This window comes from Rhinatrema bivittatum, chromosome 9 (assembly GCF_901001135.1).
Source record: "Rhinatrema bivittatum chromosome 9, aRhiBiv1.1, whole genome shotgun sequence".
Classification (NCBI taxonomy): Eukaryota; Metazoa; Chordata; class Amphibia; order Gymnophiona; family Rhinatrematidae; genus Rhinatrema; species Rhinatrema bivittatum.
The window spans coordinates 222,264,450-222,292,087 of NC_042623.1; the positions used below are offsets into that span (position 1 = coordinate 222,264,450).

At 47.0% G+C, this 27,638-nt stretch overlaps 1 protein-coding gene across 3 annotated transcripts in view; it reads right to left on the reverse strand.

The window, feature by feature from the left end:
• The window catches only part of EPHB3 (EPH receptor B3), a 549,940-nt gene that overhangs the window by 245,378 nt on the left and 276,924 nt on the right, over nucleotides 1-27,638 (reverse strand). For all 3 annotated transcript variants that reach the window (XM_029615678.1, XM_029615676.1, XM_029615677.1), the window contains exon 7: nucleotides 15,163-15,331. In XM_029615678.1, the coding sequence (XP_029471538.1) occupies nucleotides 15,163-15,331 (169 nt within the window). The remainder of the gene's footprint in view (nucleotides 1-15,162; nucleotides 15,332-27,638) is intronic.

Genomic DNA, 27,638 nt, shown 5'->3' on the forward strand with positions numbered 1-27,638 from the left:
GCGCTCGAGGGGTGCACCCGCTGCCTCTCAGCCACGCCCGAGGATTGGGGGCTAGGTCCTCGCCACGATTTGGCCGCCGGACCGAGGCTCACCTCCGAGGGACCACAGAAATCACCTCGGGAAGGGACCCAAGCGTATCACCGCAGGAGAGTGGGCTTGTGTTCAGGTAGGTTTCTCCTTTAAATTTCGATTTTCTTCTATGAATTTGGTTTTCAAACTCTGTGATAGCGTGCAGATAGTCCCTAACTGCTATGAGATGGAAAATACTGAAGAGCTGCACTTCCTGCAGGGGTATATGTACTAGGGGCTGACGTCAGATTGAAATCTGATCCGTCTCCAACTGCTAACAGGAGTACACTATACCCATTGGTCCTGAGTCCATCCGCTATACGCTAGGAAAAAAGAGAGAGAGAGAGAGAGAAGAGAGAGAGACTGACTTCCTATTTTATCCTTAGTATGCTATTTTATTTTATTTATTTATTTATTTATTTATTTGAGGCTTTTATATACCGACTTTCTTGATACAAATCAAATCTACTCGGTTTACATCTAACAAAGCGGTTAACCGTAACCAATTAACAAGAGACATAGATTGAAGAAGCAAAAGTTACATTATAACAGGGGCGCAAAAAACTGGGGATAGGAAATAAAGGGGGGAGAGCAAAGATGAGATAATTAACTTTTTACAGAAGATGGTGTGGGGGGAGGCACAAGGAGCCCACCACAATATAATGTATATGAGAACTTAGTGTTTGTTGAATCACAGTAGAGTTAGAATTGTTCCTAAGTCCAGCTGTTGGCTTAGGAACAGGAAAGGCTTGACAGAAAAGCCATGTTCTTGAGTTTCTTTTTTAAAAGTTATAAGACAGGTTTCCTGCCTGAGGTCCGGTGGCATGGTGTTCCAGATGGAGGGACCTATTGTAGAGAATACCCGGTCTCTGATGTTTGATTGGTGCACCACTTTGATTGGAGGGACGTGTAAGGATCCTATGTAAAGCTTTCCCTTAAAGGTCTGGTCGTGGGAGTGAAGTTTGAGAGGGTGTAGCAGGTCAAGAGGGGCCTGTGGCGTGCAACTTGTGAATAATTGTAAGTGATATTATGGAGAATCCTAAAGTTTACTGGAGCCAATGAAGATCTTTTAGTATAGAGAGATTGTTCTCTCCGATTGGTATTCGTCAGGATTCTCGCAGCCGCGTTTTGAAGCAGCTGGAGGGGTTTTGTTGTAGAAGCAGGAAGACCTTGCAAGATGGAGTTGCAGTAATCGACCTTGGAGAACAGGATGGCTTGGAGGACCAATCTGAAATCATTATGGAAAAGAGCGGCTTGAGTTTTTTGAGTACTTGCAGCTTGTAGAAGGCATTCCTTCGTAGTTTGGTTTATGAATTTCTTTAGACTCAGATGACTGTCTATAATGACTCAAGGTCTCTTGCATGGGAGATTGTGTGTTAGTGTGCAGCTGTTGATGAAATGGACTGCCTTCTGGGGTGAGGAGGAGTTCTGTCTTGGTAGTGTTAAGCACCAGGTTAAGGCTTGCGAGGTGGAGGTTGATTGTATGCAGATGTGAATCCCACAGTTTGAGAACAGAATCCAGAGAATTAGATATGGGAATTAAGATTTGAACATCGTCTGCATATATGTAAAATTTCAGATTTAATTTTGAGAGAAAATGGCAGAGGGGGAGAAGGTAAATATTGAACAGGGTAGGCGATAATGAAGAGCCTGGGGTACCTCCAAATGGGAGTTAGTGCGAGGGGATTCTTTGTTATTGATTTTAACCTTGTAGGGTCTTTTATTAAGAAAAGAGTCGAACCATCTGAGGGCGGGTCCTGCAATTCCAATGTCTGATAACCGGTTTATAAGGGTAGTATGATTTACGGTGTCGAAGCCGCAGAGATATCGGGAAGTGCTAGGAGGAAGGACTGTCCTTTGCCAATGCCAATGTATACCTGATCTAGGAGTGAGATGAGGAGAGTTTCTGTGGTTGTGTTCTTTTCGGAATCCATATTGAGAGGGGTGTAGAATATTATATTCCTCCAGGTAATTCGAAAGTTGATTATTTACGATTTTTTCGAAAGTTGATTTTTTCGATTTTTTTCGAAAGTTGATTATTTAATGTCTGCAGCTGACTTTCATGTTTCTCTCAGGCCGATGCAAAAAACAGCGCGGAAAGCGGGTGCTGAAAAGTCAGCGCCTGCTTTCTTAATGTGCGCATGGGGGGGCCATGCTATAAGCAAATTAGGGGGGTCGCGCTAGCAAGGAGGCGCTAGGGTCGCGACCTTAGCGCCTCCTTGCTAACGTGACCCCCGCCATGGCTGCCGGTTACAAAAAACGACGCCGGTAAACTCGGCATTGGTTTTCATAACCAGCCGTCTGCCAGTAATGAAAATGGACGTCGATAAACTCAGCGTCAGTCTTCATAACTCAGCGGTCTGCAGAGGTATTTTTTTTTCTTTCTTTTTTTTTTTTTACATGCGCTCAGCTATTAACGCCTGCTCCACACTTTTTTTTTTTTTTTAATGCGGAGTGAATGAGTAATAGCCTCATTCACATGCATTTGCATGTGATGAGCTCTATCGCATTCACGCCGCGTCGGACACGCATTAAATAGGCGCTAATGGAGAAATTACTTACCTGATAATTTCGTTTTCCTTAGTGTAGACAGATGGACTCAGAACCAATGGGGTATAGTATACTCGTGCTAGCAGTTGGAGACGGATCAGATTTCAATCTGACGTCAGCCCCTAGTACATATACCCCTGCAGGAAGTGCAGATCCTCAGTATTCTTCGTTGCAAAGCATTGTGGATATATGTTTGACTGACCGATTGGTTAATTTGATTAACTTGTATAACTTCGTAACTATATAAACGTTATAACTTGATTAACTGGAATAATTTGAACTGGTCGATTGAGTATAGCTGGAGACCGCCAGGGAGCTCAACCGGAAAGCGTCGACACCCAGCCGGGTGGAGACCTAGGTAAACGAAAGGAGGCTTACCTTGAATCATTTGCAATACCATGTGTGATGGCAGCCAAGGGCGGGCTGCTGAGCCCATCTGTTTACACTAAGGAAAACGAAATTATCAGGTAAGTAATTCTCCATTTCCTAGCGATGTCGTAGTAGCAGATGGACTCAGAACCAATTGGATGTATAAAAGCTACTTTCCGAACCGGGTGGGAGGCTGCCTGTGACCCACTTAGTATTGCCCTTGCGAATGCCATGTCCTCCCGCGCCTGAACATCCAGACGTGTAGAATCTGGAGAAGGTATGGATGGAGGACCATGTCGCCACCCTGCAGAACTCGGCAGGCGACATCATTCTTGTTTCTCTGCCCAGGACGCTGGCCTGGGCTCTGGTTGAATGGGCCTTGACCTGTAGAGGTGGAGATTTCCCTGCTTCTACATAGGCCGCCTTGATAACTCCTTGATCCAGCGGCTATGGTAGTCTTTTCCCGCTGTGAAGGACGAAAAGGGTGGTCCGTCTTCCGTATGGGTTCTGACATTTCCTGGTATCTGAAGAGGATTTTGCCAACGTTGAGGTGACACGGGTTACAGATTCTTTCTTCCGAATTCTCCAGGGCTCCCGCCGAGGGGAGCGATATGGTCTGGTTCAAGATGGAAGTGGAGAGACCACTTTGGAAGGAATGAAGGTACCGTGCGCAGCTGGATGGATCCTGGGGGTGAACCTAAGGAAGGTCTCATGGCAAGACAGTGCTTGTAGTTCAGAGATGCATCGCGCTGAGCAAACTGCCAGGAGGAAGACAATCTTCAGGGTCAGCTGACGGAGTGTTAGGCCTCAAAGAGGTCTGAAGGTGGATCCAGATAGGAAGTTCAGGACGAGGTTGAGGTTCCACAGAGGCACCGGCCACTTCAGCGGTGGACGAATGTGTTTGACTCCTCTCAGGAAACGTGACACATCCGGGTGAGAGGCTAGGCTATCACTGTTGTCCCTGGTGCTGAAGCATGCCAGTGCTGCCACCTGTACCTTAATGGAATTGAGGGACAGTCCTTTCTGAAGTCCGCTCTGTAGGAACTCCAGCATCACGGGAACTTTAAGTGAGCATGCCTTGATGTCGTGATCTTCACACCAGGCCTCAAATATTCTCCAGATCCTTATGTATGTTAGCGATGTGGAGAACTTGCGTGCTCGGAGGAGGGTGTCTATTACAGCCCCCGAGTATCCGCTCTTCTTCAGGCGAGCCCTCTCAATGGCCAGACCATAAGAGAGAATTGAGTCGGGTCCTCGTGGATGATCGGACCTTGTTGAAGCAGGTCTCTGAGAGAGGGCAGGGCTAGAGGGTTCCCTGCCAGCAGTCTTCTCATGTCTGCATATCACGGTCTTCTTGGCCAATCCGGGGCCACAAGAAGAACTAGTCCCTTGTGTAGCTGTATCTTGTGAATCATTGTGCCCAAAAGGGGCCACAGCGGGAAGGCGTATAGTAGGGTGCCCTGTGGCCAGGTTTGCACCAGGGCATCGATCCCTTGGGATTGTAGATCCCGCTTGCGGCTGAAGTATCTGGGTACTTGGGCGTTGGTTCTGTTCGCCAGGAGGTCCATTTCCCATGTTCCCCACTGGTTTACTATCATCCGGAGGCGGCGGGAGAAAGCTTCCATTCTCCTGGACTAGACTTTCTCTGCTGAGGAAGTCCGCTGTGATGTTGTCCTTTCCGGCGATGTGGCGGCAGGAATCCTCCTGTAGATTTGCTTCCGCCATGCCATCAGTGGGTTTTCTCCAGTGATAACTGTTGGGCTTCTGGTTCCCCCCTTGCCTGTTGAAGGAGGCAACCGTTGTGTGTTGTCGGACATCACTCTGGACCGCTTTGCCTCGGAGTCTTTGAGGCGAACCACAGGCAGGCGAGGTCTGACTTGCCCGCGCTCTAGGGCGATTGATTTCCTCGTCCTCTTCTTCTGCGTTCCACTGCCCTGGGCGGTTAGTTTCCTCGCAGTGTGCTCCCCATCCCCCTAGACTGGCGTCTGTCGTTAGCAGAGTCCAGGTTGGGGATGACAGTCTTGAGCCTCTGTTCATGTGGCTGGGCTGCAGCCACCAGCGTAGTTTGGTCCGGACTGTACCAGGGAGAGGTAAGCGTATGGTGTAATTGTGTGACCGTGGGTTCCAACGGGACAGCAGTGAGTGTTGTTGAGGCCTCATGTGGGCCCTCGCCCAGGGGACCACTTCCAGTGTGGATGCCATCAGCCCTAGGGCCTGCAGGTAATCCCATGCCGAGGGGCGAGGATCGCTCATCAAGGATTGCAACCGGTTCCACAGTTTGATCTCCTTGTGGGAGTCAGGCTGACTTTGTCTTCCTTGGTGTCGAAGTGGACCCCCAGGTACTCCAACGATTGCGAGAGCTGCAGGGAACTCTTGTTCGTGTTGACCACCCATCTGAGGCTCTCCAATAGAGACTTGACTCTGTTGGTTGATTGGATGCTTTCATCTGGTGACTTTGCCCTGATCAGCCAGTCGTCCAAGTAAGGGTGTACGAGGACTCCTTCCTTCTGCAGTATTGCCGCCACTACCACTATCACCTTGGTGAATGTCCGTGGTGCTGTGGCTAGCCCGAAGGGTAGGGCCCGGAACTTTAGGTGATTGGCCCAGGATCTTGAAACGTAGGGTAACGCTGGTGTTCCTGATGAATTGGGATGTGCAGGTACGCCTCTGACAGGTCCAGGGAGGTGAGGAACTCTCCCAGCTGTATTGCCTTTATTACGGATCTCAGGGTTTCCATGCGGAAGCAGGGGACCTTCAGGTATCGGTTTACGGATTTGAGGTCCAGAATTGGTCGGAATGTTCCCTCTTTCTTGGGAACGAGAAAATATATGGAATAATGACCAGAGTTTATCTCCTGAGGAGGTACCGGAGTTATGGCCTCGAGGTTCAGTAGCCTGGTCAGTGTAACTTCCACTGCCGCCTTTTTGGTGGGGTCGTGGCAGGGAGACTCCACAAACTTGTCCGGGGGGGGTGCGTATGAAGTCCAGGTAGTACCCTTCCCGGATGATGGCTAGGACCCACTTGTCCGAGTTCTCTCGACCCATCTTTGGTAGAATAGGGCCTGTCTGCCCCCTATGGCTTCCCTTGGATGGGTCGGCTGATTCTCATTGCGGAGCGTGGCCGGGCCCTGAGCCCGAGCTGTTTCCCCTCTTGTTGTGCTTGCTCCGAAAGGACTGGTTCCTGCCCGGAGGGCGGGGTGCCTGGTAGCTGCTCCTGTATGGGTTGAAGCGCTGTGAGCTTCTGCCCCTGGAGGTCCTGGAAGGCTGTCGCTGGACTCTCCTTGACTTGTCTTCCGGAAGGCGCGGTACTGGGGATTCGCCCCACTTGCCCGCCACCTTTTCTAAATCGCTGCCAAACAGAAGTGATCCTTTGAATGGCATTCTTGTGAGGCGTGTTTTGGAAGATGGGTCGGCCGACCAGCTTCTGAGCCAGAGCTGTCTCCTGGCCGCCACTGCCGATGATACTCCTCTGGCCGCTGTGCGTACGAGGTCTGAGGCTGCGTCCGTTAGAAAGGATAGCGCTGGGTCAAGGATATCTCCCGGGTGTGCCATTCCTGGCCTGAGATAAGCAGGCACGTGTCACCAAGGTGCAGCAGGCCGCAATCTGAAGAGAAATAGAGGCCATGTCGAATGACTGCTTAAGCATAGCTTCCAGCCGTCGGTCATGCGTGTCCTTGAGGGCTGCTCCTCCTTCCACCGGGTGGTGGTGCGCTTGGAGACTGCGCAGACCATGGCGTCCACTCTTGGGCAAGCGAGCATGTCTTTGGTTGCTGGGTCCAGGGGGTACAAACTGGCCAAGGCCCTTCCCCCTTTAAAGGCAGCCTCTGGGGTGTTCCATTCCAAGTCAATAAGTTGTTGCGCGGCTCGCAAGAGCGGGAAATGACGGGAGGTCTGTCGAAGGCCTTCCAGAAATGGGTTCTCCTCGGGATCCCCCTGGGTTTCTGAAACCGGGATTGCTAGTTCTGCCAGGCATTGGGAGACCAGGTCCGGGAGCTCCTCCCTTGTGAAGAACCGCCTCATGGTTCGGTGGGGTTCTGTCCCCGGGGGGAGTTCTCCTTCTTCTAGAGGTTCGGCTTCGTCTTCTGAGAAGTCCATGCCCTCGAAGGTAGGACTACTTGGCGGTAATGGGCTATGCCTGGGTCTTGAGGGGCCTGGGGCATAGGGGTCCTCCTGCGACGTATGTGGTTGGTCCGCCCGGGAGTCCGTTTGCATCCGGATAAAGGCGTGAATCCCCTTGAAGAGTTCCACCCAAGAAATAGACGAGGGGTCCACATTGAGTGGCGCTGTTTCCCTGGGAGCCTCCGGCTGGGAGGGGGTCCCGCTGGGGGTTGCTAGCTCCAGGGAGCCCCCTGAAGAGCTAGTCCTCGGCCCTGGGCGAGTCTGAGCTTGTGGTGGCTCTCCCAGGGCCTCCTCGCATTGGGTGCATAGAGCGTTGGCTTCCTGGCTCTGGGCGGCCCTGAGGTGGCATGATGAGCAGAGGCCCAGGGATTTTACTTCAGATCTTGGCGGCGGCGAAGTTGCCTGCGCGTACATGTTACACTCCGGAGCGCCTGGTCACGTGTGTGGACTTGAGCGCATATTAGTGCGCTTAAATCGGGTTGTGCGCCTATCTGTGCGCTTAGCCCCGGACGTGCGCGCCGGTAGTCGAGTGCGCGTAGTCCGTGCAACTGGACTTGTGCGTGCCGCTTATGCGTCTGAGTGTTCTTGTGCGTGTAACTTAGGCGCAGGAGTAGGTTTGTGCGCACAGGTAATTTTTTGTGCGCTCGGCCGGCGGTTGATGAAAACGGCGATATTAGCCAAGATGGCGACGGCGACCATGCGGCAAGAGGCGACTACCTCGGAGGGTCTCCATGTGGGAAGCCCTTGAAATGCCGGGTCTGGCCTGCTAGGTGGATCAACCCGTGGCGCTGGCTTCGGCCGATGGCCTGCGCTCGTCCTCAATCCTCGGAGACCGGCACAAGTAAAGATTTCTACCTTACCTTATCTTTGGCGCTTTCCGGTCTCGTCCTGGGCGGTCTCCGGCTGCGGAGGGAGAGGGCAACTACCTTCACCGCTGCTTTTGAGGGTGCACCCGCTGCCTCTAAGCCGCGCCCGAATCGTCTCGCTCGGGGGCTAAGTCCTCGCCGCTAACGGCTCCGGACCGAGGCTGCCTCTATGCCGCGCCCGAGCCCTTCTCACTCGGGGGCTAGGTCCCTGCCGCGATTCGGCCACCGGACCGAGGCTCTTACCTCCAAGGGACCACAGAAATCACCTCGGGAAACTCAACTGGGGGAGGGACCCGAGGGTATCACCGCAGGAGTGCGGGGCTCGTCTTCAGGTAGGAAATTTTCTTTAAAATTTGGTAGAACGCTCAGCGAGCGTGAGATAGCTCCTAACTGCTTTGGAGACGGAAAATACTGAGGATCTGCACTTCCTGCAGGGGTATATGTACTAGGGGCTGACGTCAGATTGAAATCTGATCCGTCTCCAACTGCTAGCACGAGTACACTATACCCATTGGTTCTGAGTCCATCTGCTACACGCTAGGAAATCCCCCTATTGCATTAGGGGTAGGATTAGCGCCTATTTAACCCGCGTCCAAATGTGGGTTATACAATGCGCTCGGCTGAGCACACTGTATTGCATCGGTCGCTCTGTGTGGCTGAGACAGGCTGCCTGCAATTAGGCAGAGCAGGAAGTACACTGGCAAGTTAGGGGAGGGACGGAGCAAGGGGAACAGAGTCTTCAATATATTCATCATTTACATGGTTAAACAGTTAAATTTCAGTAATTTAAATGGTTACCATTAATGATTATCCTTAGTAAGAGGGTGATAAGAGATAGAGAGAAATGTGAGGGTATAGACAGGGTCAGAGAGAAAGGGGGGTGCAAACTGGATCAGACGGCGAGCTCAGAAGCAGTGATAATTTAGGATTGTCATTTGGAGCTTCTTAGAAGCTTAATTTTGATGACATAATAAAATCAGACATTTTCAATTTAAATTTCACTGTGATCTAAGGCAGTGGTTCTCAACCTTTTCTCTGTCGGGACACACCTGATGTGGGACACACTGAACACATGACAGTCGAAAGGCTAAATGTAAATGTACACTTTGCATCCACAGGAACACCGCCCTCCCCCCCAAACCCTCAGCAATAGGTATAAGGCAGAACATTTCCCGTACAACTCACCTTACAGAAAGATATTCTAGTTTTATTTCAATAACTCCCTCTACTACCAGGCGCAACAGCCCTACTTATAAAAAGACAGCAGTTCACCACCAATGCATGACCTATTGAGAAAACACAACAAATAAGGTGAGGTATTTTACTAGCCAACATGCTAGTTAAATACCTCACCTTAGTCATACACACAAGAACGACCTTCACCAAGTATAGAAAGACTACAATTACAAATATGAAGACAGAAACTGGAGTGGAAACCCCAAATAGTCACTCTGCATATAGTACAATACAGGAGAAATGGAAACAGAAATAGGGCACCTAACCTCTTTAGTCTTTCCTTATAGGGGAGCTGTTCCATTCCCCTTATTTTGGTAGCCCTTCTCTGTACCTTCTCCATCGCCAGTCCAGAGATGGCAGATACTTGAGACGAGTCCACTGAGCTCATGGCCTCAGCAAACTGAAGAGTAGTGAACATATGAGCAGTGTAGTTGATGCAGCTTCGAGGGTGAACTCACAAGGCCTATACTGGCAGCTGGCGAACACTCCCAGTAGCAGGACAGTCTAGAGTTTCACCTTTACCAGCCACCTCCCCCCTCAGGTTGCGCCCACGGGTTCTGGCAGCTGACAAGACTTAGCATATAGAAAGACATGATTTAATGGAACATAGTCAACATGGATTTACCCAAGGGAAGTCTTGCCTAACAAATCTGCTTCATTTTTTTGAAGGGATTAATAAACATGTGGATAAAGGTGAACCAGTAGATGTAGTGTATTTGGATTTTCAGAAGGCATTTGACAAAGTCCCTCATGAGAGGGTTCTACAAAAACTAAAAAGTCATGGGATAGGAGGCGATGTCCAGGCGATGGATTACAAGCTGGTTAAAAGACAGGAAACAGAGAGTAGGATTAAATGGTCAATTTTCTCAGTGGAAAAGGGTAAACAGTGGAGTGCCTCAGGGATCTGTACTTGGAGCGGTGCTTTTCAATATATATATATATATATAAATGATCTGGAAAGGAATACGAGTGAGGTTATCAAATCTGCGGATGATACAAAATTATTCAGAGTAGTTAAATCACAAGCAGACTGTGATACATTATAGGAGGACCTTGCAAGACTGGAAGATTGGGCATCCAAATGGCAGATGAAATTTAATGTAGACAAGTGCAAGGTGTTGAATATAGGGAAAAATAACCATTTCTGTAGTTACACGATGCTAGGTTCCATATTAGGAGCTACCACCCAGGAAAAAGTTCTAGGCATCATAGTGGATAATACCTTAAAATCGTCAGCTCAGTGTGCTGCAGCAGTCAAAAAAGCAAATAGAATGTTAGGAATTATTAGGAAGGGAATGGTTAATAGAACGGAAAATGAAATAATGCCTCTATATTGCTCCATGGGGAGACCACACCTTGAATACTGTGTACAATTCTGGTCGCTGCACCTCAAAAAAGATATAGTTGCGATGGAGAAGGTACAGAGAAGGGCAACCAAAATGATAAAGGGGATGGAACAGCTTCCCTTTGAGGAAAGGCTGAAGAGGTTAGGGCTGTTCAGCTTGGAGAAGAGACGGCTGAGGGGGAATATGATAGAGGTCTTTAAGATCATGAGAGGTCTTGAACGAGTAGATGTGACTCGGTTATTTTCACTTTCGAATAATAGAAAGACTAGGGGGCATTCCATGAAGTTAGCAAGTAGCACATTTAAGACTAATCGGAGAAAATTCTCTCTCACTCAACGCACAATTAAACTCTGGAATTTGTTGCCAGAGGATGTGGTTAGTGCAGTTAGTGTAGCTGGGTTCAAAAAAGGTTTGGATAAGTTCTTGGAAGAGAAGTCCATTAATGGCTATTAATCAATTTTACTTAGGGAATAGCCACTGCTATTAATTGCATTAGTAGCATGGGATCTTCTTAGTGTTTGGGTAATTGCCAGGTTCTTGTGGCCTGGTTTTGGCCTCTGTTGGAAACAGGATGCTGGGCTTGATGGACCCTTGGTCTGACCCAGCATGGCAATTTCTTATGTTCTTAAGATAATTAAAGTCCGACGGTACAAAAGGTTCAGGGCAGGCAACAAACTAACAAAGTCAGAGAATAGGCCAAGGTCAGGGCAGGCAGCTAACAAAAATGGTCAGGTTCAGGTGGCAGGCAATCATAGAAACATAGAAATGACGGCAGAAGAAGACCAAACGGCCCATCCAGTCTGCCAGCAAGTTTCGCACTTTTTTTTTCTCATACTTATCTCTTACTCTTGGCTCTTAGTAACCTTTGGTTCTATTTCCCTTCTACCCCCACCATTAATGTAGAGAGCAGTGTTGGAACTGCATCTAAGTGAAATATCTAGCTTAATTAGTTAGGGGTAGTAACTGCCGCAATAAGCAAGCTACACCCATGCTTATTTGTTTACCCAGACTTTGTAATTCAGTCCTTGTTGGTTGTTGTCTGTATATAGATCCACTTTTCTTCATTCCCCCTGCCGTTGAAGCAGAGAGCTATGCTGAATATGCATTGAAAGTGAAGTATCAGTCTTTCTCTCCTGCTGTTGAAGCAGAGAGTTATGCTGGATATGCATTGAAAGTGAAGTATCAGACTTTCTCCCCTGCCATTGAAGCAGAGAGCTATGCTGGATAGGCGTGAAGTATCAGTCTTTCTCCCCTGCCGTTGAAGCCGAGAGCTATGCTGGATATGCATTGAAAGTGAAGTATCAGGCTTATTTGGTTTGGGGTAGTAACCACCCTAACAAGCTGCTTTTTTGTGAATGCAAATCCTTTTTTCCACATTTCCTCTTGCTGTTGAAGCTTAGAGCAATGTTGGAGTCGCATTAACCGTGTGTATGTTTATTGAATAAGGGTATTATCTCCAGGTAGTAGCCGTCATTCCCGCGAGCCACCCACTCTTCATTCATGTCCTCTAGACATTATGGATCCACAGTGTTTATCCCACGCCCCTTTGAAGTCATGGTCAGGTTCAAGCAAGAGGTCAAGATCCGAAGAGTCAGGCCAAGGGAGACACTGGATGAGGGGAGACACTGGATGAGACAGACAGGACAGAACAAAGCAGGACGAGGCTAGGCTGGTGGACAAGGCCAGGCTGGCGGGCAAGGAAGAACTAGACAAGGCTAGAAGACAAGGCACAGGAATACAGGAATCAGGAATGCTGACAACACGCACTGCAATGCAGGAGACCTAGTGATGAGGTGAGGCAGGGGGGTCCAGTGGAGCCCTTATATAGGGCAGAACTGCTGATGTCATCCTAGGGCACTAGGGCCATTTCCGACCATGGACTCTTTTTTTTTTTTTTTTTTTAAATCTTTATTTTCAGTTTTCCAATATTAAATACACAATCAAAAATATTAACTTCCAATTTACATTTACAATTTCTGAAATCACATTCGATATACAATTTCTATACGGAAATAACTAATCCATAAATTGTCATAGCTGACATATTTAAACTTAAAATTTTTTTGCATATTCAAATATTCAAATATAGAAAGGAAAAAGGACAAAAAAAAAGTATCCTCTAATCTTTCTCTGTTAGAGGAAAAACATTGAGGCTATATGAGGAATCTAAAATAGAGGAGATTAATAAGAAACAAAAAACATTATCGATAGCTATTCATATTTACCAGCTGATTTACTTATTACTCATGCCATTTCACACACTTAATTGTACCCCCAGATTTGGTGTCTCATTGGGCAATGGTGTAGATGCTATAGGCTGTTGTTGAGCTTCAAGAAAACTATGTAATTGTTCTAACTGGAAAAACACATATTCAGCTTCCCCTTTCTTTAACTCACATTTACACGGGTATCTTAGAAAGAAAGAAAAACCCAAGGTAATAGCTTTCTGACGCAATTTCAAAAATTCTTTCCGTTTCAACCTCGTGATAGGAGCCAAGTCAGGGTATATTTTTACTATTTGGCCGTGAAAACTGGTTGGAAATTTTTGGAAATATTTTTTCATTAGGGTACTGATATCTTTCTTTAGAACAAAAGAAACTATCAGGGTATTTCTATGCATTACTTCTAAGGAAGAATCCTCCAAAAAGTTTGATAAATTTGAAGGTACTGGGGATCTTGTGGACACAAAGTAACACGTGTTAATGGATGGCAAATCATTCTCAGAAAATAATAAGACTTCCTTTAAATACTTCTTTAACGAAATATAAGGCAATTCCCCTAATACCTGAGGAAAGTTAGTAATACGTATGTTTAAATGCCTAGCCTTATTCTCTATCATTTCTAAACGATGTGAAATACCAGTTTGTTCTTTTACTACCATGACATTCAACTTATGTATTATTTTTAATTCTTCCTCATTTTTGTTAACTTTTTTAGATACCTCTGATATATTAATATTCATTTGTTGTATCTTACCCTGATTTTCAAGAGACAGTGAGTCCATCTTTGTTTCCAATCTGTTTACAGCTCCATTTAAACTTTTTACAGCATCCCAAATCGCTTCAAGAGTCACCTTTTCTGGCCTGACAATTTCCTGCATCAAAATTGAAGATGAGGCTCCCTCTTGCTCATTTGTTCTATCCCCAGTTGGGGCAGGCAGATGAGCAGCCTGTTCCTCATATGCACGTTGTACCGGTGGTGTTCTGGCATCCGGACTTAAGGACGCCTCTTCACGGGAAATCCCCATTTCTCCTCCTTGGGGATTTCCAACGGCTTCATCAGCTCCTTGCTTACTCAGCTGGGTCAAGAATTGTTGTATTTCTAACTGCGTGGAGGTGGATAGGGTTGGTTCCGGAGGGAAGATCCGCACCCTACCCTTTCTCTTCGCCGGCATAGATTTAAATTACTTCGACTGCAAAATCAATTCTTGCTTATGTAGCACTTTCCTCTATCCAATGTAACAAAGTTATCTCCACAAATCGGGCGAAGTCGGGCAAAGTCGCGCGCGCCCCTTGGACGCGCGCGGCTTCGACGACGCGCCGATTCGACGACGCGCCGAGAGGGAGGTGCCTTTTCACAGGTCTTCCGGCGCCGCCCTCTGACGTCGGTCAAGCCGGCGTCCTTTCCTCCCTCAGCCCGCAGGTCAGGAACAGCTCCGAACTCACCGCAGTGAAGGCAAGTTGGAATAGCCTCAGGGGAACTCTCTCGGGAGGCGCCTTTTCACAGGTCTTCCGGCGCCGCCCTCTGACGTCGGTCAAGCCGGCGTCCTTTCCTCCCTCAGCCCGCAGGTCAGGAAACAGCTCCGAACTCACCGCAGTGAAGGCAAGTTGGAATAGCCTCAGGGGAACTCTCTCGGGAGGCGCCTTTTCACAGGTCTTCCGGCGCCGCCCTCTGACGTCGGTCAAGCCGGCGTCCTTTCCTCCCTCAGCCCGCAGGTCAGGAACAGCTCCGAACTCACCGCAGTGAAGGCAAGTTGGAATAGCCTCAGGGGAACTCTCTCGGGAGGCGCCTTTTCACAGGTCTTCCGGCGCCGCCCTCTGACGTCGGTCAAGCCGGCGTCCTTTCCTCCCTCAGCCCGCAGGTCAGGAACAGCTCCGAACTCACCGCAGTGAAGGCAAGTTGGAATAGCCTCCATGGACTCTTAAAGATGCACTGCAGGGAGGAGCAGAAGCATGGCGTCGGGGAGTGGCATCGGAGCCACCAGCAGGGCTGGAGCCTGCATGGTCCAAGCAGTGTCAGGTGTAGGTGCAGCGGCTCACGGGACTGATCCACAAGCTGCGAATCTTGACACTAGGTCTTTGAAAATTTACCTCTATGTTTATTCTTTGGCAATTTGTGTTCACATTGTCATACCAATTTTCTGAGTCTGAGCTAGAGTCTGAGAGGAAGTAAGAGTCGGAGAGAAAGGGAGAAAGAATGTTGCAAAAGTCAGTAGAAAAGGCAACTGGAGATTAATTCTTAAATGACTGTCAACTTAGGTCTTATGTTCAAGATCTCTCTGGAAAGAAGGCCATTGCAGTAGCATGGTCGACAGTCTCATTATTTCTGATGAGAGATAAAGTACATGCACTATGAAAAGTGTGGTATTCAGGCTATGCTATGACCTACCATCTTCCAGAGGTGTCTGGAACTCCACAGCAAGGCTGTATTTGCCATAGCCGGCCACAGTACGAGCCCGCACTTGTACAACGTACAAAGCATTGGGCAGCAGTCCTTCCAGCCGTACCATGTTCTTCTGGCTGGTCACACTGTTTGCAATTCCCTCGCTCTGACCTTGCTGAAGAAAGAAAGTTGGGGATGGGGGAAACAGAAACAAGGTAACAGCTTGTCACTAGCATACATCCATATTCCACACATTACAAAAAGTTCAGCATATTACCCACCAAGATCTATTTATTTTATCTAATAAAACATATTCCACAACTTACAATGACTATTGCTCAATGCAAATTACAAATCTGGATCTTCTACTAAAGAACGAGCCCTATCCTTGGCAGGCCTGTCCCTCTGGAATTCCATGCCCCCCGATCTCCGCTTAGAGCCATGTTCTCAAAAATTTAAGAAAAAGCTTAAGACATGGCTTTTCAAACAGGCATACCCTGAATAGAGTCCATTTCCCCCCCTTCCTTCCCTCTATTCTTCTTGCTTCCTCTCCCACCTTCCCCATGGGACCCCTTTACTTCCGATCCTCGTCCCCATTATTTCACTGTATTCAAATTTTATATAGTTGTATTTGTCATATTTTATATAGTTTCTGTATTCATCTTATATCATCCAGTGTTAGTCCTGTAAATTCTCTCTCATGTATTTCAGTTTATCTTTTGCCTTTTTTACTAGATTCACCTTATTTTATATTATCCATTTTTAGTCCTGTACTTTATTCCCCCTGTATTTCAGTATATTTTATACCTTGAATTTCAGTATATTTTACATCTTGTATTTCAGTATTTCTTACGCCTTGTACTCAGTATATTTTGGTCCCGTTTTTCAGTATTTTCTATGCCTTGTTACCCCTGTACCATCTAACTGTTATTTATTAGTTATGCCACTTTTTGTCTGAATCCTCTTCCCCTGTGTATTTTAGTACCCTTTTTCCCGTGTTACCTTCCCCTAGCTTCGTCGTTCATATTAGTTTCTCCTATTATTCCATTTTACCCCTCCTCACCCCCTTTGTTCTTTGGTTCCTCTATCGTTCTCTTGTTTCCCCTACCTTTGTTCCCTGTAATACGTTAAATTATCTGTAAACCGATATGATATACCCACAAATACCGGTATAGAAAAGTTCTTAAATAAATAAACAGACAAACATAACACAACACATAAAACACAATTCAAAAACATACAGTAAGATATATCATTTGATTGCTTGATTAAAAAGCAAGGCCTAAAGATTTTTTTTAAAAATTTTAAATAGTCTGTTTCACAACACAGCTCATATGGCACAGAGTTCCATAGCATTAGACCTGTAATCAAAAAGGTTCTCTATCCCGCATTTTGGAGTCGACATTGCCTAATAGTAAGCAAATCCAACAAAAGTATGGTTTGGTGCATATCTCTTAATTTTATCAGAAAAATATTGCAGAATATCATTTAACTTCTCTAGTTTCCCAGAAACTGGGATCCGCTTAGGTGAGGTCCTGTATATGGCCATTCTTCCTGAATGTCTTCTGTCTCGCTGCAAGGAGTGCTAGGAGAAGCATTCTCATTCCGCTCCATTTTATTTATTTATTTTTATTTATAGTTTAGAATGAACCATTACAATGTTATTAACCTCAAGCAAGAATTATACACAAAAATTTTAAACATCTGCACAGGGTTCAATACAGTTGTAATTCAACCATTTCCTCCCACCCCCCACCATTAGACTCTTTTACAATGGTTAACATGGGTATCAACTAGTAATAGATATTCCAATAAAATCAATGGCAGGTTATAAAATGACTAGGACTCAATCAATTACAACCAGATATCCAAGCCTCATATGGTGCCCATAACGTTTGTAAATTACTCATGGTATCATTTCACATTGCTGTAAATCTACCCATATAATAAACATTAGATAGTCTTCACTGAAATGAGTTCAAGGTTGGAATATCAGCAGCTATTTCACATCTGGCTGCTAGAATTATCTGTATCATTGAGTTCAACTTTTTGGGGGCCATTCATTTGGGAATATGGATAGTATGAATATCCTGGGATCATTAACCATGTTCATTGTAAACCGCTAACTTGAAGCGATAGTTACTGTTCATTGTAAACCGGGGTGATATGTATATTATACAGGAACCTCCGGTATATAAATCCTTAAATAAATAAATAAATAAATAAATAAATAAATAAAATCAAGTGGAACAGTGACACTTGCATCATTTAGTATTTTCATTACCATTTTCCAGAAATTCTGGATTTTCCCACAGCCCTACCAGAATATTTCTAGCACCGAAGAATATATTTTATGTAGCTTACTGAGTGTTAGGTACCAATAATACAAAATCTTGTATCCATTTTCTACTATCAATACTAATATTCAGCTCCTGGTAGTTTATCTTCTAATTCTACTCCCAAATCCTTTTCCCATTCACTAATATGTTTGGGTCTGGTTATTGGATATGGGCCAGTTTTGAACAAACTTTCAAAAGGCAATAATGATCTTGCTACCCCTGCTGTTATTAATTTATCAGCTAAAAAATGTTTAACCTGAAGGTCTTCTCTGTCAGTCCAAATAGACCTATTAGATCCTCAAAAGGAAGAATATTTCCTTGACAATATAGCTGACCCAATCTCTCCAGTCCCATTTTGGCCCAGGGCTTCCATTTCATAAACAGATCATCTGTTAGCCTGACACACAGACTGACCCCAATGGTGTTAAAGGAGAGAAATCCCTAAGTCCAGTTAATAAAGTTTTATATATTTCACAAAGCTTACACAGGTAGACTATGACTGGATTAGTTATCCTTCTCCAGCACCCTCTGTCTAGGATACCACAAGAGAAAAGCCAGTGGACAAGATTTATTTATTTATTTAATAGATTTTTAATATACCGACATTCGTAGGACACATCACGCCGGTTTACAAATAACTCAGAGTAGGAGGAATTAAGATCCCATAATATTCTGCTCCATGGTACTCCACTTCTTAGTTTCCCCCTTGTGATGTCACCCCAAACCCCTTTTATCTGAGCAGCTACATAATAATGTTTAAATTTAGGGACCATAAGGCCCCCTTAATCCTTCCATCTATATAACATCCCCCTTGCTACTCTGTGAGGACACTGCTTCCAGATGAAACCAAATATCTTCTGTTGCAACATGGCTACAGGCAATGTTTGGAAGAGATTATTGCCAAGATGGAATTAAGTCATTTTCATCATGGCTATCCTCCCAAACCAGGAGATTCAGAACCATAGTTCTGAATCTCATACTGTTCTATCCATCAATGGGATATAATTATCCTTAAACAATGAGTACCAATCAGGACCTACATGAACTCCCAAGTTTTTAATATGATCTCGAGCCCATTAAAAGGGGGAAGGCAGATTTCATTCGCCCCCGACTGGTCTGGTGAGAGATTAATATTCAAGATTTCAGATTTCCCCTTGTTTATTTATTTTATTTATTTGGAGATTTTTTATATACCGCGGCACGTGCAGCACATCACCTCAGTTTACAGCAAACAGTAATGCAGCAACAGGCTTTACAATCAAATATTAAACGGAGCAAAATAATAAAAGAAAAAAAAAAAAAAGAACAAACAGCAAGCCTGACCCCGCCCCGCCCCCGTCCCTTTTAGTAAAGCCCCGGGTCTTACACGCATCCCAGGGATTTACGCACGTCGCCGGGTCTTTTGAAAATAGGCCCAGCGCACGTAACCTTTTGAAAATCTGGCCCTTAGTGTATGTCCTTGAAGGCTTATTGGAACTTGGCTAGCTATTGGTGGAAAAGAAAAAAATAATTAAATCCCCCTACTCTATCTAGACCACAGAGGAATTTAAGAACCTGGTGTGAAAGGAAATACAAAAACCTCTCCCCTACACACTTGCCTTCCTGGTCACAAGTATTTACTTTACTTTGCCTACCAAAGTGGATATTATAGGAAGTCACTTGAAATAGGTAAGTGTTCCATGTGGATGCTCTGTCACCAACTCCCTTATGCTGGAGTTTCAAGCTCAGCCAGTATTCTATTTCTCTTCTCTACCAACTGAACAGTGTATCTGATGGGGGGCAGAATATAATTTTTTGTTTCATCAAGGATTTTTTTTTTCTTAGATTAATTAGGATTCTCAGTTTCACACAGTAACTTATTACTCTGGAGTATTTTAAGTAAGGTAATCCTAAAAGATAATTATTCCTGACATAGATTTAATCTGACAAGCTATGCAGGTTACTTTCAAGGTGAAGTCACCCTTTTGGTTTAAAACCCAACGGGCAGATTTAAAATGCCCGGTTCACGTAAATTCTGGTCTTTATGCATGTGGCCAGGCCTTGCGCGCACCAGGAGAATTTTCCATGAGGACCGGCCATGCACCTAAAAGCTGGTACGTGCTCAAGTGATGGGCCTCTTGAAAGGGGGCGGGCAGAGGAATGGGCTGGGACAGCGCCATTGCTCACTGTCCAGGCTGCCGGTGCACATGTTTTATGTTTTTAATATTTATTGGTTTAATACTTATAGCTTCACACATTATTTTATTAAGATATCTTTTATTCCTACTTGTTAAATTTTATCTTCTATTATTATTATTGTTTGTAATTATCTTTTATTGTATTTTTGCTATGTTAACCGCTGTGAAGGCTACGCCGAGACAACGGTATATAAACACAAATAAACCTTAAACCTTAAACTTACTTCAGCTCAGGAGCTGAAGTAAGTTGCCAACAAAGGTAAAAAAGCTTGCATTTAGGGGGTGGGGAAGAGAGGGAAAGGGTAGGGAAAGGGTAGGGAAGGTGAGGTCGGGGAAGTTCCCGCCCAGTCTGCTCAATTGGAGTGGACTGGGAGAGAATTGAGGAAGGCCGGGATGCGTTGCCGCGCAGGAATTGCCTAAGACCTCCCCCTTCGCGTGCGCCGCCTGCACATGCGCGTGCGGATTATGAAATCAGGCGCACATATGCACGTGTCCCCCAGATTTTATAACATGCACGCCGGGGTAGCACGCGCATATGTATGCACTTGTGCACCTTTTAAAATCTATCCCCAAGGTTGACATATTATTAAAATGTCACGATATTATTAATATGTCACTTTCAATACATATCCAGCATAGCTCTCTGCTTCAACATCAGGGGAGAAGAAAAACTAAAACTTCAAGCATATCCAGCATAGCTCTCTGCTTCAACGGCAGGGGAGAAGAAAAACAACCAATAAGGGCTGAATAACATAGTCTGGGTAAAAAAATAAGCATGGGTGTAGCTTGCTTATTGCGGCGGTTACTACCCCTAACTAATCAAGCTTGATATTTCACTCGGATGCAGCTCCATCACTGCTTTCTGCATTAATGGTGGGGGTGAAAGGGAAATAGAACCAAAGGTTACTAGGAGCCAAGAGAAACATAAGTATGAGAAAAAAAGAAGTGTGAAGCTTGCTGGGCAGACTGGATGGGCCGATTGGTCTTCTTCTGCGGTCATTTCTATGTGTCTATGTTTAATATCCTAGAATTGGTAATATCAGAGCACAATTAACCATCAGAAATCAATTTGATTATCTCTTTACTTGGGCTAAGGAATTAATTATTTGTAAAATGTGTTTACATTCACAGACAATATTTTTTTTTTATTTAATATATTTTTTTTTCCATTAAAAAAAAGTTCCTTCACCCTTACAGCTGTCATGTATTTAAATCAGGATTACTTCTCAGTTTCACCCTAGTGAGAATGGGAGTTTAGTGAATGTGGCACATTTAACTCATTTTCTCCCACTTAGTCTCAATTCTGAAAAGGTTAACATATATTCATGTGGGTCAACCAACATTTAGAAATAAACTGTCCTATCCTAAGCATAAAATTTACCTTTAGTTTAAATCTCCTCATAGGGAAGCTGTTCCATCCCCTTTATCATTTTGGTCACCCTTCTCTGTACCTTCTCCATCGTAACCATATCTTTTTTGAGATGCGGCGACCAGAATTGTACACAGTATTCAAGGTGCGGTCTCACCATGGAGCGATACAGAGGCATTATGACATTTTCCATTTTATTCACTATTCCCTTTCTGTTTGCTTTTTTGACTGCCGCAGCACACTGAACAGAGGATTTCAAGTATTATCAACTATGACACCAAGATCTCTTTCATGGGTTGTAGCTCCTAATATGGAACCTAACATTATGTAACTATAGTATGGGTTATTTTTCCCTATATGCATCACCTTGCACTTATCCACATTAAATTTCATCTGCCATGTGGATGCCCAATTTTCCAATCTCACAAGGTCTTCCTGCAATTTATCACACTCCGCTTGTGATTTAACTACTCTGAATATATTTTGTATCATATACAAATTTGATTACCTTACTCGTCGTATTCCTTTCCAGATCAATCTACCTTATAAATGGGCTCTGACCGACGGCCCGCAAATGCGCAGTAGAGCACAGCTCTACTGCGCATGTGCGGGCAAGGACGTCGGTCTTAGCCAGCGTAAAAAAACAAAAAACATGGCGGTGTCGGGTGGCAGCGGCGATGGCGGCGGGTGGCAGCGGCGGCGGCGGCGGGTGGCAGCGGCGATGGCGGCGGGTGGCAGCGGCGTCGGGTGGCAGCGGCAGCGGCGATGGCGATGGCGGCGTCGGGTGGCAGCGGCAGCGGGTGGCAGCGGCAGCGGGTGGCAGCGGCGATGACGGCGGGTGGCAGCGGCGATGGCGGCGGGTGGCGACGGCGGGTGGCAGCGGCGATGGCGGCGGGTGGCAGCGGCGGCGGCAGCGACGGCAGCGAATGACGAGGAGCAGCGGCGGCCAGTAGCGAGGGAGGGAGGAGAGAGAGGGAGGGACTGAGTGAGAGGGAGGGAGGGAGGGAGGGAGAGGGAGGGAGGGGGAGGGACTGAGTGGGAGGGAGGGACTGAGGGAGAGGGAGGGACTGAGGGAGGGGGAGGGAGGAACTGAGTGAGAGGGAGGGAGGGAGGGATTGAGTGGGGGGGACTGAGGGGGAGGGACTGAGTGGGAGGGAGGGAGGGACTGAGGGAGGGAGGGGGAGGGACTGAGAGGAGGGAGGGGGTGGGGAAGAGTGAGGAGAGAGGGAGAATGAGGGAGAGGTGAGAGACAGGGATGTGAGTAAGTGGAAGGGTAAGAAGTTGTGGAGCAGAGAAAAAGGGAGTGGAGGAGGGCTGAGGGAGAGGGGGATGGGATTGAGACAGGGTGGGGAGTGACTGAGGGAAGGGGAGAGAGGTGGGAGTGACTGAGGGAAGGGTGAGGGAGGTGAGAGTGAGGGAAGGAGGCAGTGGGAGACAGAGTGAGTAAGACTGAGGGGAAGGGGGAATGAGGGAGAAAAAGTGTAGGAGGGTGCTGTTTTCGAAAATGGACCGAAAACAAAAATGTAATGTAGCCCGTTGTGACGGGCTTAACGGCTTGTTATAAATATATTGAAAAGCACGGTTCCCAGTACAGATCCCTGAGGCACTCCACTGCCCACTCCCCTCCACTGAGAAAATTGTCCATTTAATCCTACTCTCTGCTTCCTGTCTTTTAACCAGTTTGTAATCCATGAAAGCACATCGCCACCTATCCCATGACTTTTTACTTTTCCTAGAAGCCTCTCATGAGGAACTTTGTCAAATGCCTTCTAAAAATCCAAATACTCTACATCTACCGGTTCACCTTTATCTACATGTTTATTAACCCCTTCAAAATTGTGAAGCAGATTTGTGAGGCAAGACTTGCCTTGGGTAACGCCATGCTTAGGGGTAGATTTTAAAAAATTGCGCGATCGCGTACTTTTGTTCGCGCACCAGGCGCGAACAAAAGAACGCTGGATTTTTATAAGATACGCGCGTAGCCACGCGTATCTTATAAAATCCGGGGTCGGCGCGCAGAAGGGGGTGCACATTTGTGCAACCTGCGCGCGCCGAGCCCAGCGCGCGCTGCCTGTTCCCTCCAAGGCCGCTCTAATTTCGGAGCGGCCTCGGAGGGAACAGGCAGCGCGCGCTGGGCTCGGCGCGCGCAGGTTGCACAAATGTGCAACCTGCGCGCGCCGAGGCCAGCTCCAATTTCGGAGCGGCCTCGGAGGCCTCGGCGCCGAGCGCTGAGGCCGCTCTAATTTCGGAGCGGCCTCGGAGGGAACTTTCCTTCGCCCTCCCCCCACCTTCCCCTCCCTTCCCCACCCCCCTGGCCCTATCTAAACCCCCCCCCCCTTACCTTTGTTAGCAGATTTATGCCTGCTAAAAGCAGACGTACATCTGCGCGCACCAGCGGGCTGCTGGCGCGCCGTCACCCAACCCGGGGCCTGGTCCGGAGGCCTCGACCACGCCCCCGGGCCGGCGCCACGCCCCCGGGCCCGCCCCCGAAACGTCACGTCATTTCGGGAACGCCCCAGACATGCCCCCTCCCCACCTCTTTTACAAAGACCCGGGACTTACGCGCATCCCGGGCTCTGCGCACGCCAGCAGCCTATGCAAAATAGGCGCGCCGGCGCTCAGGGCTTTTAAAATCCGCCCCTTACTTTGTTCCATTAAACCATGTCTTTCTATATGTTCTGTGATTTTGATATTTAGAACATTTTCCACTATTTTTCCTGGCACTGAAGTCAGGCTAACTGGTCTGTAGTTTCCCGAATCGCCCCGGAGCCCTTTTTAAATATTGGGGTTACATTAGCTACCCTCCAGTCTTCAGAAACAATGGTGATTTTTATGATAGGTTACACATTTTTACTAATAGATCTGAAATTTCATTTTTGAGTTCCTTCAGAACCCTGGGGTGTATACCATCCGGTCCAGGTGATTTACTACTCTTCAGTTTGTCAATCAGGCCTACCACATCTTCTAGGTTCATGTTGATTTGGCTCCGTCCATCTGAAACATTACCCATGAAAACCTTCTCCGGAACGGGTATCTCCCCAACATCCTCTTCAGTAAACACTGAAGCAAAGAAATCGTTTAATCTTTCCGTGATGGCCTTATGTTCTCTAAGTGCCCCTTTAACCCCTTGATCATCTAAAGGTCCAATTGACTCCCTCACCAATCAGATACAAATACTGGCCATTTTAATAAGTCTGGACACCCATTTAAAATGGGGTATACTGGGGCCAATTTGGGACTCCAAACCACCAGTGGCTGCCAGAGGAATTTCCCCTCACATGTTCCCAATCTTTGTTTTTGCACAATTTTAATTTTTAAGGGAGATTCAGGACCTTTTGCATCTCAGATGGGGTGACCTCCACCTGGAGTATTCAAAATTTTATGTGGGCATTAACTGAGCTCCCCACTCAGAATCAGCAATTATTTTTTAATTTCATTCTCCATTTTATTTAAATTTAATTAAAAAATCGCTCCAATTCAGTCGTGAACCAGAAGTGACTCTCCTGGTCACTTCCGGTGTGGCCAACGTGTGTTACCGACGCCAGGGACTTTCTCAACTGTCCCCACCTAGGGTTGCTAATTGCCCGGTTTTGGACCAGACAGCCAGGTTTTCAGCTGTGCCGTACAGTGTCCAGTCAAGTACTGACCGGACACTAAAAATCCAAATTATGCAAGAGGATCCTCTTTCCCACAGCTTCCTAGCCGCAGGGAAAGACAGAACCGAGAGATGCACCATGTCCCTGCCCTCTTGCCTCTTTTCCTGTGTTTTGATTGTATAGGATGGGGAGAGGAGGCAGAGCATAGCAACAGCTCTCAGTAGCTCCACAAACCTCTGTAGAAATGCCCTCTTGGTCCCTCCCTCTCCCTCACTGAATGCTGGGCCAAGACCTGAGAGAGGGCTGCAGCAAACAAGCCGAGGGATACAGAAAAAGGAGGGGGAAGGTTAGTCTCTGTATCGCTCCATGGTGAGACCGCACCTTGAATACTGTGTACAATTCTGGTTGCCGCATCTCAAAAAAGATATAGTTGCGATGGAGAAGTTAGAGAAGGGCGACAAAAATGATAAAGGGAATGGAACAGCTCCCCTATGAGGAAAGACTAAAGAGGTTAGGACTTTTCAGCTTGGAGAAGAGACGGCTGAGAGGGGATATGATAGAGGTGTTTAAAATCATGAGAGGTCTAGAATGGGTTAATGTGAACCAGTTATTTACTCTTTCGGATAATAGAAAGACTAGGGGGCACTCCATGAAGTTAGCATGTGGCACATTTAAAACTAATCGGAGAAAGTTCTTTTTCACGCAACGCACAATTAAACTCTGGAATTTGTTGCCAGAGAATGTGGTTAGTGCAGTTAGTGTAGCTGTGTTTAAAAAAGGATTAGATAAGTTCTTGGAGGAGAAGTCCATTACCTGCTATTAAGTTGACTTAGAAAATAGCCACTGCTATTACTAGCAACAGTAGTATGGAATAGACTTAGTTTTTGGGTACTTGCCAGGTTCTTATGGCCTGGATTGGCCACTGTTAGAAACAGGATGCAGGGCTTGATGGACCTTTGGTCTGACCAGTATGGCATGTTTTTAGTCCTAGGGGAATTCTGCACTACTGCGGAATGCAGAATTTGTGCAGAAATCTCCCTTCCTGCAGATTTCCTCCCTTGCCTCGCAGAATCGAAAATTTCCTCCCTCGCCTAGCATAGCCATCTCAGCTACACTGCTGCTGAAACTGCTATGCTAGTATGCTCGCCTGCTGGAAGCATTACCGGAAGCTCGTGGAGGCATTGCGGCACTGGCGAGGTTAGCATGGAGGCATCACAGCACGGGCAAGGTTCGCACGGAGGCATTGTGGCACGGGCAAGGTTCGCACGGGGAGCAGAGGCAGTGCAGCACGGGCGAGGTTAGCAAGCTCCACCACGTGAAGGCCAGGACCATACAATTGGGGAGCGAGGAGAGGGAGGGGTGAGGGAGGGGGAGAGTGTCTAGTGGGGACTCGAGGTATGGGGGAAAGCAGGTGAATGGGGACAGGGGCAGAGGTCAAGGGGGGATTCATATTTCCATTTGTCCTGGGCCAGAGGTCTGAAGCCTTTGACATGTGTGCTCTGGCACTGGACAGCTGAGCTGACTGACTTCCTCCACAGAGGTTGCATTTAACCAAAACTCTCCTGCTGCGCAAGATCAGCCCCACAGCAGGTGGAAATGTAGAGATTACTTACCTGATAATCTCGTTTTCCTTAGTGTATGCAGATGGACTCAAAACAAGTGGGTATAGTGTGCTCGTGCTAGCAGTTGGAGACGGATCTGACGTCAGCACGGGTACATATACCCCCGCAGGAAGTGCAGCAATTCAGTAATCTTCCTTGCAAAAGCTTTATGGATATATGTGTAACTGACCGATCGATTAAATGAACAGGATTACCCTGACCGATTGATAGTAGCTGGAGACCACCATTGTTCTCAACTGGAAGGCGTCGACACCCGGCAGGGTGGATGCCCTATATAAGAAAACATGGCTTACCGTGAGTCGGTGAATCCCCATGTATACTGGCAGCCGGGCGGGATGCTGAGTCCATCTGCATACACTAAGGAAAACGAGATTATCAGGTAAGTAATCTCTACATTTCCTAGCGTGTAGCAGATGGACTCAAAACAAGTGGGATGTACAAAAGCTACTCCCAGACTGGGTGGGAGGCTGCCCGAGGTCCATTCAGGATTGCCCTCGCAAATGCTGTGTCCTCCCTGGCCTGGACGTCCAGACGGTAGAATCTGGAGAAGGTATGGAGGGAGGACCACGTCACCACTTTGCATATCTCTGCAGATGACAGCATCCTAATTTCTGCCCAAGAGGCCGCTTGAGCTCTGGTAGAGTGAGCCTTGACCCGTAAAGGTGGTGGTTTTCCCGCTTCTACGTAGGCTGCCTTGATAACTTCTTTGATCCAGCGGGCGATGGTTGCCCGTGAGGCCGCTTCCCCTTGCTTCTTCCCGCTGTGAAGGACGAACAGGTGGTCCATCTTTCGTACTGCTTCTGACATTTCCAGGTATCTGGACAGCAGCCTGCCGATATCGAGATGGCGTAGTATTCGACCTTCTTCCGACTTCTTCAAACCTTCCGTGGTAGGCAAGGATATGGTTTGGTTGAGGTGGAAGTGTGAGACTATTTTGGGTAAGAAGGAAGGAACCGTGCGAAGATGGATAGCCTCTGGAGTGATTCTGAGAAACGGATCACGGCAGGACAAAGCTTGTAGCTCCGAGATGCGGCGTGCTGAGCATACGGCCAGCAGGAACACTATCTTCAAGGTTAACAAACGGAGGGACAGGCCTCGAAGGGGTCTGAAGGCGGGTCCCGCTAGAAATTCCAAAACTAGGTTGAGGTTCCACAGGAGCACTGGCCACTTCAGTGGCGGGCGAATGTGTTTGACTCCTTTCAGGAAACGTGAAACGTCTGGGTGTGTGGCAATGCTGTTGCCTTCACTCCGGGGACTGTAGCAGGATAGCGCTGCCACCTGAACCTTGATGGAATTGAGGGACAGACCCTTCTGAAGTCCATCTTGCAGGAAATCCAAAATGATAGGGATCTTAGCGGCATGTGGATTGGTGCCGTGAG